This window comes from Epinephelus moara, chromosome 3 (genome assembly GCF_006386435.1).
Source record: "Epinephelus moara isolate mb chromosome 3, YSFRI_EMoa_1.0, whole genome shotgun sequence".
Taxonomy (NCBI): domain Eukaryota; kingdom Metazoa; phylum Chordata; class Actinopteri; order Perciformes; family Serranidae; genus Epinephelus; species Epinephelus moara.
Window position 1 is genome coordinate 13,611,193 of NC_065508.1, and position 14,296 is coordinate 13,625,488.

The following is a 14,296-nucleotide window of genomic DNA, read 5'->3' on the forward strand; positions in this document are numbered from 1 at the left end:
AAAATCTGGCTCTTTAGCCGTTAAATGCTCCGCTATGTTCACCAGCTAGCTGCTAACTGTGTCTGTCTGCAGGTTCCTAATTGGATGTGAGCTCATTCAATAATTTCTCTTATACATAGCTTCAAACATAGAGCACATTCTTATCTCACAGCTTCTGAGGCTGTATCGCTTATGCGCTGAGTGAAACGTCTAAACGTACTACGCTTTGATTTTAAGACCATCACATAGTAAATTCTGGTTGTGTTGTGCATCTGGTTATGCAGTAATGCAACTTGACAGATTTGATATCTTTGGAAATCTTGAGATCTGGAGGAGAATTTTTAATAAAGTTCTGAGGGTTTAAACAATGCTTGGCTTCATAATAATTGACTCACCAGGGGGTTGAGGGTCCATGGGGCTGGAGAGATTGAGCCATACTCGATCATTGTCACGTATACTGACAACAAAATTTCAGATGCTGCTAACAAGCAGATGTGTTTGTACACTGCTCACTGTTCTCTCTGGTGTACACATTTTCCGAGATGGCCTTGCAAACCCGATAGCCATCAGGGCCACATACTGTACGTAAGCTTTTCCATCAAACTGAATACCCTGTTTCATCTCAGCTGGGTTATTCATGGCCGCTACCACAGTTCAGGAGCGCTGTGTTCCAGCACAGTCAAAGAGCAGAGTCCTTGATCCCAGATCATGACCCCTGTCAAAGAACCGCCTCCTTCATCCCTGGTGACAGCCTGCCAGACCAAAGGGAGTGTTACTACAAACCGATGTCTCTCGCCATTTGGATAATGAAAATAAAGAACTGTGACACATCAGAGTATGTTTCAAATACATTTTCTATTGGAACATTTTGTTCCTGTCCATCCTTTATCTCCAAAATGGCAATTTTCCTGTGACTAAGACAAAAGAGGCTTGTTTAAACCTTCATCACTGCACACGTCTGGGTTCATCCAGAGGGGGTTTTGAAAGGGATTCATAAGAGCAAAGATGGTCTAATCTTCTTAGCCCATAAGGAGTGTGTAATCCTTAAAACATGACAATGACCAATATTGAGGTTATGAGATTTTATCAGGATAACATTTTTTTTCCGCATGTGCTCTTTCTTTCAGAATGATACATAGGCACTCCTTTTTAATCTTTAAAACATTAATAAGCTACTTTGTGGGGTACTTTGAGGATTGTCCTGTGCAATTCCACCAGTGTTAGAGTAACAGAGTGAAGGCGAGAGGGAATATGACCTGCTTGTTGAAAGTATTTAGTCCCAAGATTGCAGAGGATCTAAGTAAAGGAGCCAATCAGAAAATTGTGTCTAATGCCCTCAGAGTGTGGACTTAAAGTCTTTTAGTCTATTACCGAGTCTCATTTTAAGCAAATAAGTGAGTGGGGAGAGATTTTTACACCTGTGTTAAATGCAAATAATGCTTCGAAAAAGTAGTTTTCTTGATTTCCTCACAGTAAACTGGTTTATTCTGCTTTGCTTTGAAGGTCCAGTGTGTAAGATTTAGTGGCATCTAGTGGTGAGGACTGCAGATTGCAATAAGATGAAACGTCCCCCAGTTCGAATTCCTTCTGTGTTCATTGTTCAGGAGGTTTTTACCAGGAGCTGGATTATCCACAGAGGTCTCTTCCTCTCAGAAAAACCAGCGTACCAGGTGATTAAAACCAGTAAAAACACAGAATAAAGCAGTTTCATGTTACAAATAAGTATTCTTTCCGATACCATTTGGCTCGTCGCATTTGGGCTGCTTGCTCAGGTAGCTAAGATGTTCATAAGGTTTCTACCACAATAAACAAATCTGGTGATTTAAACCGTTAAAATTAGAATCAGAATCCAAAATACTTTATTGATCCCCGAGGGGAAATTGTGATTGGTTACAGTAGCTTCGATGTAAGGAATAGAGATTAATATATGAAGTAAGAATAAGAGTGTGAAATAGAAGTATGTAAATATAAAGCAATAAAATAAAAATAGAGATAGAAATGAAAAAGTACATTAAAAAAACAGAATGTGCATTATACTATAGTTTTTAACACTATTATTTAAGATATAAAAATATTTAAAAAAAATAATATATATTGTTTAATTTAACTACAATATATGCATCAATAGAATAAACAAGAATAGAATAAGTAAACATAAGAAATATGTACAGTTATGTGCATGATAAAGTCATATATTGAAAAATATTGCACAGTTGAATATTCACCCAATAGATAATTATGAATTATAAATTCAGAAGGTGAAAACAGTCCAGATGCCAGTCTGTTGAGTCAGAGCGGCTGACACTTTTGAGTGTGGAGTTGTACAGGTGTATGGCCACAGGCAGAAATTGCTTCCTGTGGCGCTCTGTGGTGCATCTTGGGGGAATGAGTCTGTCACCACAAAACCACAGATTAAAACAGTTTCACGTTACAAATCAGTGCTTTTTTCTGACACTCTCATTGTGGAGGGGCTGCCAACTATGGTGGTCGACGTGAAAGTGTGAATAGCCCTAACTAGAGCCAGTGAATAGTTTGTCCGTTGTGGGCTGATGTAGAAACATGGCAGTGCAACATGGTGATCTCCGTGGACCAGGACCCGCTACCTATGTAGATATAAACAGCTCATTCTAAGGTCACTAAAACACATAGATTTTTATCTTTAGGTATTTATACACTAAGAAAATATACTTATTATATTATATTCTACCAATATATCCCCCTAAATCCTAAACACTGGACCTTTAAGTAATGTCAAGAAAATTTTCAATGGGAGATTTTTTTTTTTTTTTGAGGACTGAATATAAGCCCTAAAAGAAGTGATATATAAATTATAATTTTGTTTAGGATCATCATAATAATATGGCAGCCACGGGGCTGTTGTGTCTGCACTGCTGTCCTTGTTTGAAAAACAATGATAAACAGCAAAATCACTCAGAAACTGACAGTTAATGACAGAAGAGACTTTTATTCAATCTAAGTCAGCTCATTAGTGTCTTAATCAAATGTTTCTTCTCTGTAAAATTTGATCTGTGCACTGAAATAATATGAAATTGCTTAATTGACGTATTGCATGTAAAGAGACAGCAAGTTGCTGTGCTGTGCCAGCTCTGTAATCATTTTCTTTCCGTCTCTCATCTCTATCACGCTCTCTCTCACACACACACACACAAATACGGACAGACACGCAGGAGCGCATGTGGACGCACACCCACACACAGCCGTCTTAATGATGACTCACATCCGTCTGTGAAAACAGGAAGTTATTACCTGTGTTCCTATCACTGTCTGAGGTCATCAACAACTCTGCTTTCCTATTGTTCCTAATAGCAGAGCCAGAGATTTTGAAGCGGAGTCATACCATCTTAAATTCAAACCTTTGGACTTTTATACTTTTATTTTTAACTCCTAACAACTGTGATGTCATTTTCATCCAGGCCTTGGCTGAATTATCAGTCATTTAAACGATAACAGCTGATGGTAGGCACTTGTCAAACCAAATCTAACCGCAACCATTATGCGGAAGAAAAATTGCAGAGAAACAAACTGCATTTTCTCCAGTAGGCACTGATCAAACCCTCTCTGACAAATGTCACCTCCGCTGCTCTCTCTCTGCCTGATCCTTACTGAGTCCCAGTCCCCTCTGAAGCTCCAGCACTCTGATCATCAGCCCACACAAGACACTGGCACTACCTCCACACATCTCTACAAAGGTACAACAGAACAGAGAGGAAAATGACTGCCTGCCCGCAATGAGAGATGGCCTCTGCTCATCTGTAAGATCCTCGAATGATCTCACGTGTGGACGTTCACGTGTGCCAAATGTGAAACACACGCACATAGCCAGAATATGTCACTCTGACATTACCCCCACCTTGTCGCCCCTGTCAACGGTCAGCATCTCAAGAAAAACAGGGAGCGAGACATCAAAGAGACTGGCGTCACTGCCTATATGAAGACACACTCAGACAGAGGAATCAGCCTCGCTGATATAGTCGCTTTGCTAATGGGAATCCTACCCAGCAGATGTGTCCTGTTGGAGGAACACACTGGAGTGTGAAACAAGCTTATGTACACATACAGGTAGTGAACCGGTAGCCATGGTCTATGCAACCACCAGGGGATACTGTGGGTGTGAGAGTGAGTATGTGTGTATGTGAAAGACTGGGTGGACCTGTGAGTCAAAGAGTCTCAGATGAGAACATTAAAATGATTTAAAGGAAACCATCCAGACACAGTTGAGCATGCAGGACTGAAGCTAATTGCAATCATAGATATTTCAATGTACTGTATGTGCATGTGTGCCGCTGGTTTTCAGCCTGAAGGAAACAAATCAAATTGTGCAAACAGAAGCAATAAGACTGCAACTCCTTTTCCATGCCATTAAAAGACATACAGCACAGTTTTATGGTAATATATTCCGCATTAGGGCCCGTAAGAAATTGAAATAATGCTTTGCAAAACAGAGGGCACGATGAGGAGGAAGAAGAGGAGAAGTGGCGAGGTAAGAAGGTGTGTGCGAAAAGTGCAAATAATTGCAGGAAAGGAGAAGAGAGGTGAGGACATTGGAAAAAGAGGAGGAGAGGTGAGAAAGCGATACAAGACAAGATGAGTGTCAGGAGAGCAATGCTGTGATGCTTAATGAGGAAACAAAGGTACCAGAGTTAAACCAGGGACAGCAATAAGTGGGACAGATGGATGGCTTCTGAATATATAAACAGCCTCCGTCTGGAAGCCAGACTCCCTAAACTGCTTGAACTCAATCTGAATTGCCCCTGAACTGCACCCACAATATGCCCACCAGTATTAGTTGCTGCTCTCTCTTTTTGCAGCCTCTATATTTAGCTCCTCTCCTCCCAGAGACATTAAATATTAAAAACACACTTAATAAAAACAATAAAAAAAAAAAAGAAAACAAAAAACAGTTGTTTAGGTGGTGCTGTGCTCTGCATGAACCATAGATTGTACACAGTCTATGAACCATGCATGGATGGCTCCATGTTATTCTGCTTCAGCAGCCTACCAGAAAGTTCCCGAGTGCGCATGCGTGGCTAGAGCGCGCTGCCGCAGACAGGGGGCGTCAACATGGCGTTCTCTCCTCGACGACCGCACTGACTGCAACCTGCCAATGAGAGAGAGACAGAGAGAGGGGAGAGAAAGAAGCGTAGGCTACCATTCTGTCAAACCTCCATCCCTTTTTTTCCCAGCCCTATGAATCCCTACACATTTTCAGGAGGATAGGGTGAATTCAGAGGGTTTCCCAAACGCCGCTCTCCCTTGTTTTTCCTGCGCAGTGGATGGTTTTTGTGCAGCAGCAGACGCTCGAGCTTGTAGAGCAGGTGTGAGAGACAGCGGCGACCGCTCCTCTCCTCCCTGTTTCCAAGGGGAAATGTCGAGCGAGAAGCCGGTTTCAGCACCACCGGGCTCTGCTTCTTCGCTCACGGACACAGACCGAGACTCCCATCCTCCGCCGGGCTCCTCCGTGCAGCAGCAGCCGCCGCCGCCGCCGCAGCAGCAGCAGCAGGTCGCCGCGGGCGCTGGCTCCGGCGCCACCGGGGAAAGGATGGTGTCTTCAGCCGGCTCTATGGTCCTCCCGGCCGGGGTGATCAACCCCGCTGTCCCGATCAGGAATATCCAGATGAAATTCGCCGTGCTGGTGGGCCTGATCCAGGTCGGGGAGGTTAGCAACAGGGACATCGTGGAGACGGTGCTGAACCTGGTGAGTGGAAACAGCATCAAACTGTTAGAAAACACAGAAAGGCAGCCATAGAGCACAGCACAATCACTGTGTCCTAGCCCGCTATGTTTTATTTACGATGCCTCACTCCCATGGTTGTGTGGCTTTCGGGGGATGATGTCATTTGTTTGCTCGGAGGATGGATGTGGGGTTTTGCTTTTCTGCAGATAACAAGGAGCAGAGCCTACATGGGGCTGTTGTGTTGCAGGGATAAATAGGCTGAGGCTGTATTATTGTAAAGCCTAGAGGAGCTGAATGAAGCATGTGACCCCACCAAGGCATGGAGGGTAGTCAAATCACCAGCCATTGTTGACTAAATGACCCGTTTGCGGTGCACCGAGGCAAACACATTTGCAGTCAAACTGTAGTGGAGAGGGTGAGTGTATGCAGGCTATTCTCCTGACCCCGATATGTACCCTGAAGTGATGCATAGGCAGCTTGTAGCAAACGGCGACTGGTGACAATGTTGCGCACAACACCGAAACCCAAACGGAATTATTTGGTTTTCCTAAAGAGCGAAATCCTGCAGGAATGCACGTCTGTCGAGCACTGAACCCAAATCAATCCAGCACGGACAAAGGCCGACTAGCATTATGCTATCCATCGACATATGTGTGTGTATGAGAATGGCTCAAAATTATGCATAGGCCTATTGTTGGAGGCAGGGCCCTGCATCCTGTGCGCAAAGGAGTGATGTATAGGTAGCTGTGGAACGGTCAGTGCTTTATATTGCTGTGCTTCCAACTGCGATCATTTTATTTATGGATCAGATATACGTTGCCACCCCCCCTTTCCCATCTTTACCCCTCCATCGGAGGTTGTATCAGCGATGCTGGGCCTACCCCACACATGAGAGGATTTAATCCAGCTGGGGCTTTTGACATGACTGGTGTTTCCCGTTACGAAACAGATGAGCAAAATGTACAGCAGACGTTGGTCTGGGAGACTAATGCGTTAGGAGGATATAGGACGTGTGTGTGTTGGATGCTGCCAGGCTGTTTTCCCTCCTCCATGCATCAGGCGATGGCGTGTACTGCATGATATTACATATCTGCCATGAAGAGGGGGGCTCTGATCATTATTCATTCTCTTTTGAGGAAGAAGTAGAATAATGTAGACATAATTTATAACCTGATTCCAGTGCAGTGTTTTCTGCTGGTTGACTATTTCAGGGGTTTTCATGTAGCCAGTGGCCTATTTACTCTGTGGATGCTTGGAGCAGGACAGCCTACAGCTGGGCTAAACCATTTTTCTCTCAGTCAGACTGGTGAGCCGTCCGGATTCAGGTCGCCTCTCATCTCCCAATCGATTATTGGTACTACACGGAGGAGCAGGGGGGCTTTGCTGGCTCACTCCGACCTTGTCTCCTTCCCATACAACCCCCCCCTGGCTGCACAGGCTGATAACCATCCATCCTGTTCCACGGCCTCCTCCTTCACTCTGGAGGGGCTGAGAGGAGAGATGCTGCCTGCATAGACTGGCCTGGCAGGGCAGCGCCATGCATTTAAAAGCAGGTGGAGAGGAGGAGGAGGAGGAGGAGAGGGGGTTGAGGGAGGGTGGGGGAGGAGAAGAGAGAGAGTGGAGGAGGATGAGGTGGTAGGATGCTGCAGTGGCTATGTGCTCAGAAATCACCAGCTGATGCAGCGGAAGAGGAAAGGACTCTGGATTGGTCCACATCAGATCAGTGAAAGCTCATCAGAGCGTTCAGCTGAAATGTACCCCGTTTTGCATAAATACCTGCATTTAGGCACACACTTTATTTTGTGGATGTTGGTCCGATGCATTAACACACAAAGGCCCAACACCCTGACAAATTCAAGCACTATGTGTTATCCATACAGAGCTTTACTTGCTAAATCCTGAATTGAACAATCAGTTGTGGTTGCGAGGCTGCCAATAGCTAAGCCTGTTAGGGAATTCTGTTGCCCAGCTCCTTAATTAAAAGAGTTGAAACAAAGAGGTGTGTAGGCAGGAACCTCAGTGGTCATGCTGCTGGTACAATGAGTCCACTGTGACCCAAAAGCTGATCCATTATTCCAGTCAATGTGGGAGACCACAGCAGCCACATTCACCGTCCACCGTGGCTGTATTGATCAGATCCCACTGCGGCTTGGGTGAACAGATGGCTTGTCGGCTGGATCAGATATGCTCCCTCTTCTGTGCGGCGTGGTGCTGGCCTTTCGGCGAGTGATGAACTGTACTGTCTCTGGAAAGAGAGCGAAGAAAAGGAGCGAGAAGACAATAATAATCAACTCGGACCAGAATGCTGGCTGCACTGCTGCTGATACAGAGGCAAAGCACAGAGCAGTACTGCACATGCAGCCAGTATCATAGGGCACGCTGTGGCTTCAAACAGCGTAATAATGGTGTTTTTGAATAAAGCAAATGTGCAGATACAGTACATGCAGCGCACACATATAGAAACACTTACATTATGTGTGTGGGCTGCTGGTGGCGAGGTGCTTAGCTATTATCATCAAGGCATCACAGTTGTCAAGGCAACACTGCTCTTTGACTGCCTGCCTCCAGACGCTCGACCACCTGGTGATGCTTTCCACTTCCGGACTCGCAGTACTCTGCCACAGCGTTTCTATCTCTCACGTTCTCTCTTTGTCTGTTTGTCTCACCATCTTCTATTATGAGTGAATATTATCATGACTTACTACTAAACGGGAGCAACAAACCAAACAGCACTGAATATCTGAAAAGGGTGCACACTAGTTTAGCTGAATTAGTGTGGGATCATCAGTGAATGAGTTTGGTTTATGTACGATTGGTGGTTTAAAGTGACGGACCACCATGAGCCATAACACCTCCAAGTCAGTAGATCTCTACCAGAGGAATAGACACCATTTTCTCACCAAGTTTCCAAAAATATGCCCAGATTTTGTGTGGAAAGCATGTTGTACGTGTCACTCTAAAATCTCCCGTGAGTATTCAGCTGTGCAGTTGAGCTCTGGTGGCTATGACGACTGTAGCATATGATTCACACCATTTTCATACTCATCAAATCATTCAGGAAGTCCACAATGGAAGCTTTTGCATTTGTTATGTTCCCCTTTTAATTTCGTCGGTTTTTCCTGTAATTTGTCACCTGTCTGTACATTGAAGTGTGTATGTGAGGCCTTTTGGGCACAGTAGGTGATAAATCTGTGGGGTCAGAAGATGATCAACGAGACAGGGGAGCTGATGAACACATGTTTCTTCAGATGTCTCTCAAATTTTTGCTTTTTGACTTGAAAATTGCTGAATATTTTGATGTTTTTAGGCCCCTTGAAATTAGCCAGATGAAACAGGGCAATGAAACCTCCTCTTGGTCAAGTTGGTCATAACAAGGGTTGTAGCTGTATACCGGGATATGAGCGTTGACGATTATCACAACTGTGTAAATTTGCTTATTTAGGGTATTGAAAAAAATGCAACTGGATGGAAAATCTCACAATAATAATGATAATAATGTACCTATATATCATGATGCTGTGAAACTGTGATCTTTTCTTAGAAGGTTATCGTGTCTTGGGGCATTGGTGGCTTAGTGGTAGAGCAGGCGCCGCATGTACAAGGCTGTTGCCGCAGCGGCCCGGGTTCGAGTCCAGTGGCCCTTTGCTGCATGTCACTCCCTCTCTCTCTACCCCTTTCACACTTGTCTGTCCTATCCATTAAAGGCTAAAAATGCCCCAAAAAATATCTAAAAAAAAAAAAAAAGAAGAAGGTTATCGTGTCTTGAACATCCTGTTACCTTTGCAACCCTTGTCATAACCCATATTCGACTGGTGATGATGGGTCACAAGCAGGGCTGCAACTAATGCTAAGTTTCATTATTGATTAATCTGCCGATTATTTCCGTGATTCATCGATTAGTTGTTCGGTCTAAAAATGTCATCCCAGTTTCCTAAAGTCCAAGGTGATGCCTTCAAATCTTGTTTTTTAGGCCAAAACCCCAAAATATTCAGTTTAATATGATGTGAAAATGTGAAAAGACGGAAATCTCCATATTTGAGAGGCCACTTTTTGCAGGAAAGATTTTTTTTAGCAATTAATCGATTTTCAAAAAAGTTGGCGATTATTTTTCAGTGGATCGACTGACTGATGTGTCGACTAATCATTGCAGCTCTAGCACACATGGGATTGGGCAATATATTGTCCCGATATGTCTAGATATCTTAGATTTATGCCAAAGTGTTGTAAATATTACTGTTTAAGAGAAGATGCATGTTTGGAAGTACTGGGCACATGACTGGATAAATGAAACTTGGACTATACTGTCTAAATTGTGTGAGAGTTTGGGGTCATCGGCGTAGACGGTTGGGGACTACTCTAACACATGGCACTCTACAAGACAGGATACTTTAGTGATGGACCCTTTTACTGGTTGTGTCATCCCTTTAGAGGTCAGCCCTTTCTTTTTGGCTCCCTACACTGGTAGTTCTGTGGAGTGAACCCTCATATTTGGAGTTAATGGTCAGCCACTTCTACCCCAGGCTGTGGTTATTTGCGCTGACATGTTGTGATGCTGGTTGTAGGAGGAGGTCAGGTGAGGAGGAATGTTTGTTGACAGAAGGTAGAGGGGTTGACATGTGATCCATCTGAACTGTACCGTCATATATTTATTTGAGGAATTCAGAGGTATATTTCAAATGCATCTTCAGGCGGCACTGTCAGTCTTGCCTAAGTATGGCACCAGCTGTGCTTATTTATAGACAGCTTTATCTCGTTGTAATGCTTTTTTTGGGATCAAAATGGAGTGTTTGTCTGGCGTGGAAAAAGATTGGTGACACACTCTGGCTCACTCTTGATCTCCATGCCCGTTTCTTGGCTTTTCTTTCTCTCTTTCACCTTCCTTTCTGCTCGGATGCAATAACTTCTGGCAGTGTCAATCCCCATCTGAGCCCCTTTAGGGGTCCCACTGAGTCTCTGTTAGCAAACGTCTCATTATTCTTGTCCACATACTCCACAATCACCAAGGTCACCTGATCGCGAGTCCACAGCCAGCAGAGTCAGAGTCAGCACAACGCGCAGAGTCTGACACACACACACACACACACACACACACACACACATACACACACACACACACATAGACCCAAAAAATACACATTCACTCACTCAGATGTTCTTATGTTGACATTCAGACACAAATGCAGACAAACACAGACACACAGCGGCACGACCATTTGCACACATGCAGTCGCAACCCATTGATGATTCTCTTTTCTAAAGGATATAAAACCAAACCAAAAAAGTAAAATGAGGATGAGGAGAAGTAAAGAAGGAAAAAGGAGGTCAGTATGTGTTTTGTAACGTGTTAAACACTGCTTGACTCTCTGTCTGGAGTGCAGTGACACTGGCATGCTGATTTATACCACATAGATCTCTAAAGGAATAGGTCACCCAATTTCAAACCTTATTATGTGGCATGTTATTTTGCCCCGAGGCGCCGTGAACCGCCAGTGCAAAACTCAGTTGAACTGTTTTCCAGAGTTTGCCCTGTGGCTGCACACTCAGGGCAGAGGCTAACTATTTCCCTGCAGCACTGTAATCTGCTTGCATGGCCATGCAGAGGAGTAACAATGCGTCACCGTGTGCTCGCACAGCCATGGCAGGTGACTCTCATAACAAAAATCCCACTAATAGACTTGAATAGTGCAATAAATAAAGCGTGGCCTTGCCAGCGTGCGTGGAAAATTAATTTTGATGGACCTTTACATGAATACAAAAGACGTTTACTTGAAATTAGCAGTTTTATAAAGTTCTTTCAAAGCGTTTTCAGCTATGGGACAATTATCGTCGCACTCTTTAGCACATCATTAAATGTGCTATACAGCATCACTGTTATTGTCAGATGAGATGATTTGGTCTTGTTGCCATCAATTAATGAGACCATGGTCAAGATGACAGGCTCTATGTCACACTAGCTCGGCAGTGTTTATCAAACTAACTGCCATTATGTAAAAGGACGTTGCTTGTGTCATCATAATTTGTTTTTTGTGCATTTGATGAACACAATTTAAGTGGGTTTTGTGCTTCTATGACCTTTTGCCTTTGTTCTCTCTGTGTTGGAGCTGCAGGGCCCTCCTTCCTGGTTTTTGTCCCAGGCAGTGTTGCCGTCTGCTGTAAAGTGACTCAACTGATTTTCACAGAGCTCTGATTCAGTAGCAGACAGCGTAAAATAGTGCAGAGGCCAGTTTAGATTGCCAATGAGCTTAGCTGTGGTCTCATTTGACCATACTAGTGTTATTGTAGTAATATTTCATTTTTGTCTTTTAACAGTTCTTTATGTAATCTTCATTAAAGTGGAAAACAACACATAAAAGCCGAAACAAAGTCAGAAAACTTTGTTATTAGGCTGCAACTACCTGCTGCTTTCATTATTGATAAAGCTGCCAACTATAGTCTGGATTCATCGTTTAAAAAGTGGCAGAAAATTGTAATAATCAAGTGTCCATCACAGTTTCCTAAAACCTAATGTGACAGCTTCAAATATCCAAGCAACATGCCAAAACGCAAAGGTATTCACTGTCACATAAGAGAAAGAAAAGCTTGTGAATAGCTGGAGCTATGGATATTTTCTTGGCATCTTCATTTGAAAAACTATTGAAACAATAAACCGATTTTCAAGACTTTTCTTTGTCTTTTTTCTTTTGTCAGTCAATGAATCCACTTATAGTTTCTGCTATAAATGTGATACGCTGTAGTTATATTTTAAATGAATTCTGATTTAGTTTCCGTGCAGCAGCAGTGCTGTTGTATCCTGTCTTCATGAAGGGAAAGGAACCGTAGCCTCAGGCCAACGCTGCAGCAAAGAGAAGTGTTTGGAGAAACCCTGAAATTTCAAGACAAAAAATATCTCAAAAAAGAGGATGCACATTTTGGTAGTCTTCACAAAGTGTTTAGCAGGCTCCTGTGAGATGCTGTTGGGGGTTATTTTTGGGGAAGATTAGCTGCCGTAATGCTGCCGGGAAGCTTAGTCAGTTTGTGCCTGGGGGCTACAGCCAGTGAGCAGCGTTAGCTAACGGTAACAGCTGTGTTGGTGCTGACCCAAGGAATAAAATAACAAGTGGAAAGGTTTTGTGTATGAGCTGCCTCTTTAAATGCATGAATACAAACACTCCATACCTGTTTCTCCCTCCCTCTCACACACACACACACACACACACACACACTTATACATACATAGGTGCTGTCGAAGAGGTGGAGGACTGAGGGTGTGGCTTCCTCTGCAAGGTCATGAATGACTTTGGTATCTATCACACAGCTGGGTTGTCCTGACTCCTGCAAAGGAAGGATGCTCATCTTTACTGTGGAAAGCGTGATAGAGGGAGAAAGATGGTAAACTAAAGGGAGAGAAATGATGAGAAGGATTCAGAAAGTTTCACAGGGGAAAATTGGAAAGCCTGTGATTGTCCTTCAGGTGCTCTTCTCTTCTTGAATATACCATAGGTCCGGCTGTATGGCGTTCTGTGGGGGTCTGATGAGTTCCGGCCCCCCTGTGGAGCCTCATCACGCTATGTGTATCACTGCTCTCCCCTCTCCTTTGCTCCTCATGATAGAGGAGTGAAATACAGTAGGAGTCCCAGTGGACCCGAGTAAACGGGAGTGCTCGCACACTTTTTTACACAAAGCACAAAGCCTGTTAGAGATACCTTGGCATTTTGAGTCTTAATTGGCCATTTTTCACCATCAGTCACTTGTCGCACTGTGGGATTAGCCTCGACTGGCTTGTTAGCATGGTTAGCGTCCCTCTGTGAAAGCGAGGGCTGCAGTTATAGCGTCCACGCTCTGAGGCATGCTGGACGGATCTAGAAAGCAGTCCCACTCTGTGACAAACATCTGAGGGATGAAAAATAACCAATTAAAAAAATCTAAATGTTAAGTTGTCCCTTAAATGTCCCTTAAACCCTGTCGCTCCAAAATCCTCTTACCAGCAAGGCTCTCTGTAATGATCTGCTGCGGAGCCAGATGACTCTTTTTAAGGTGTAATGCTGATTCTTCCTGGTTTCATTACAATTTTTTGGGCTTAAATCACAACACCATTTGTGTATAAGTCTGATTTGTGTGTGAAAGTACGAGGTGTTAAGCACCCAGGCTAAACCGTTAGACCTATCCACGTCTTACAGCACTCCAATTCGACTCCACTTCTCTAAATTCATCCTCATCCTTAGTTAGCTGCTATTTCCAGATGCTGGGATTTTTTTTTCTTTCCTGAGGATAAGCCACGACACCGTGGCACGGGCGCCGTCTGGGAATTGGGGGGAACACAGAAAAAAATGTCCCATGCTTGCTTAACGACACCTTTTGTTACTTCGCTGTCGCTTCCTTTGTCTCTCCATTCTTTATCTCCTCTAAGCACATCCATCTCCGTAACCCCTCGGTGTAATCTTGTCCCTTGCTCCCCGAATCCCTGGTTGGGTGAAGCGGCTGGTGGATGAATGTGGATGATCCCTATTGTGAGGAGGTAATGGAGCTGTCTGCAGTGCCATTCTTCTCTGCTTCCCTTTCTCCACTCACTTTCTCCTTCCACTCGTCTTTAACACATTCCAAGCTAAGAGAGCCTGGAGAGAGACTATTTGCTGTTATGTCTGC

General features: G+C 43.9%; 1 protein-coding gene across 12 annotated transcripts in view; it reads left to right on the plus strand.

The window, feature by feature from the left end:
* Nucleotides 1-5,113: 5,113 nt before the first annotated feature.
* Nucleotides 5,114-14,296, plus strand: part of nbeaa (neurobeachin a) — a 117,388-nt gene continuing 108,205 nt past the window's right edge. For all 12 annotated transcript variants that reach the window (XM_050040328.1, XM_050040330.1, XM_050040335.1 and 9 more), the window contains exon 1: nucleotides 5,114-5,695. In XM_050040328.1, coding sequence (XP_049896285.1) covers nucleotides 5,366-5,695 — 330 coding nt within the window. In that variant the 5' untranslated portion in view covers nucleotides 5,114-5,365. The remainder of the gene's footprint in view (nucleotides 5,696-14,296) is intronic.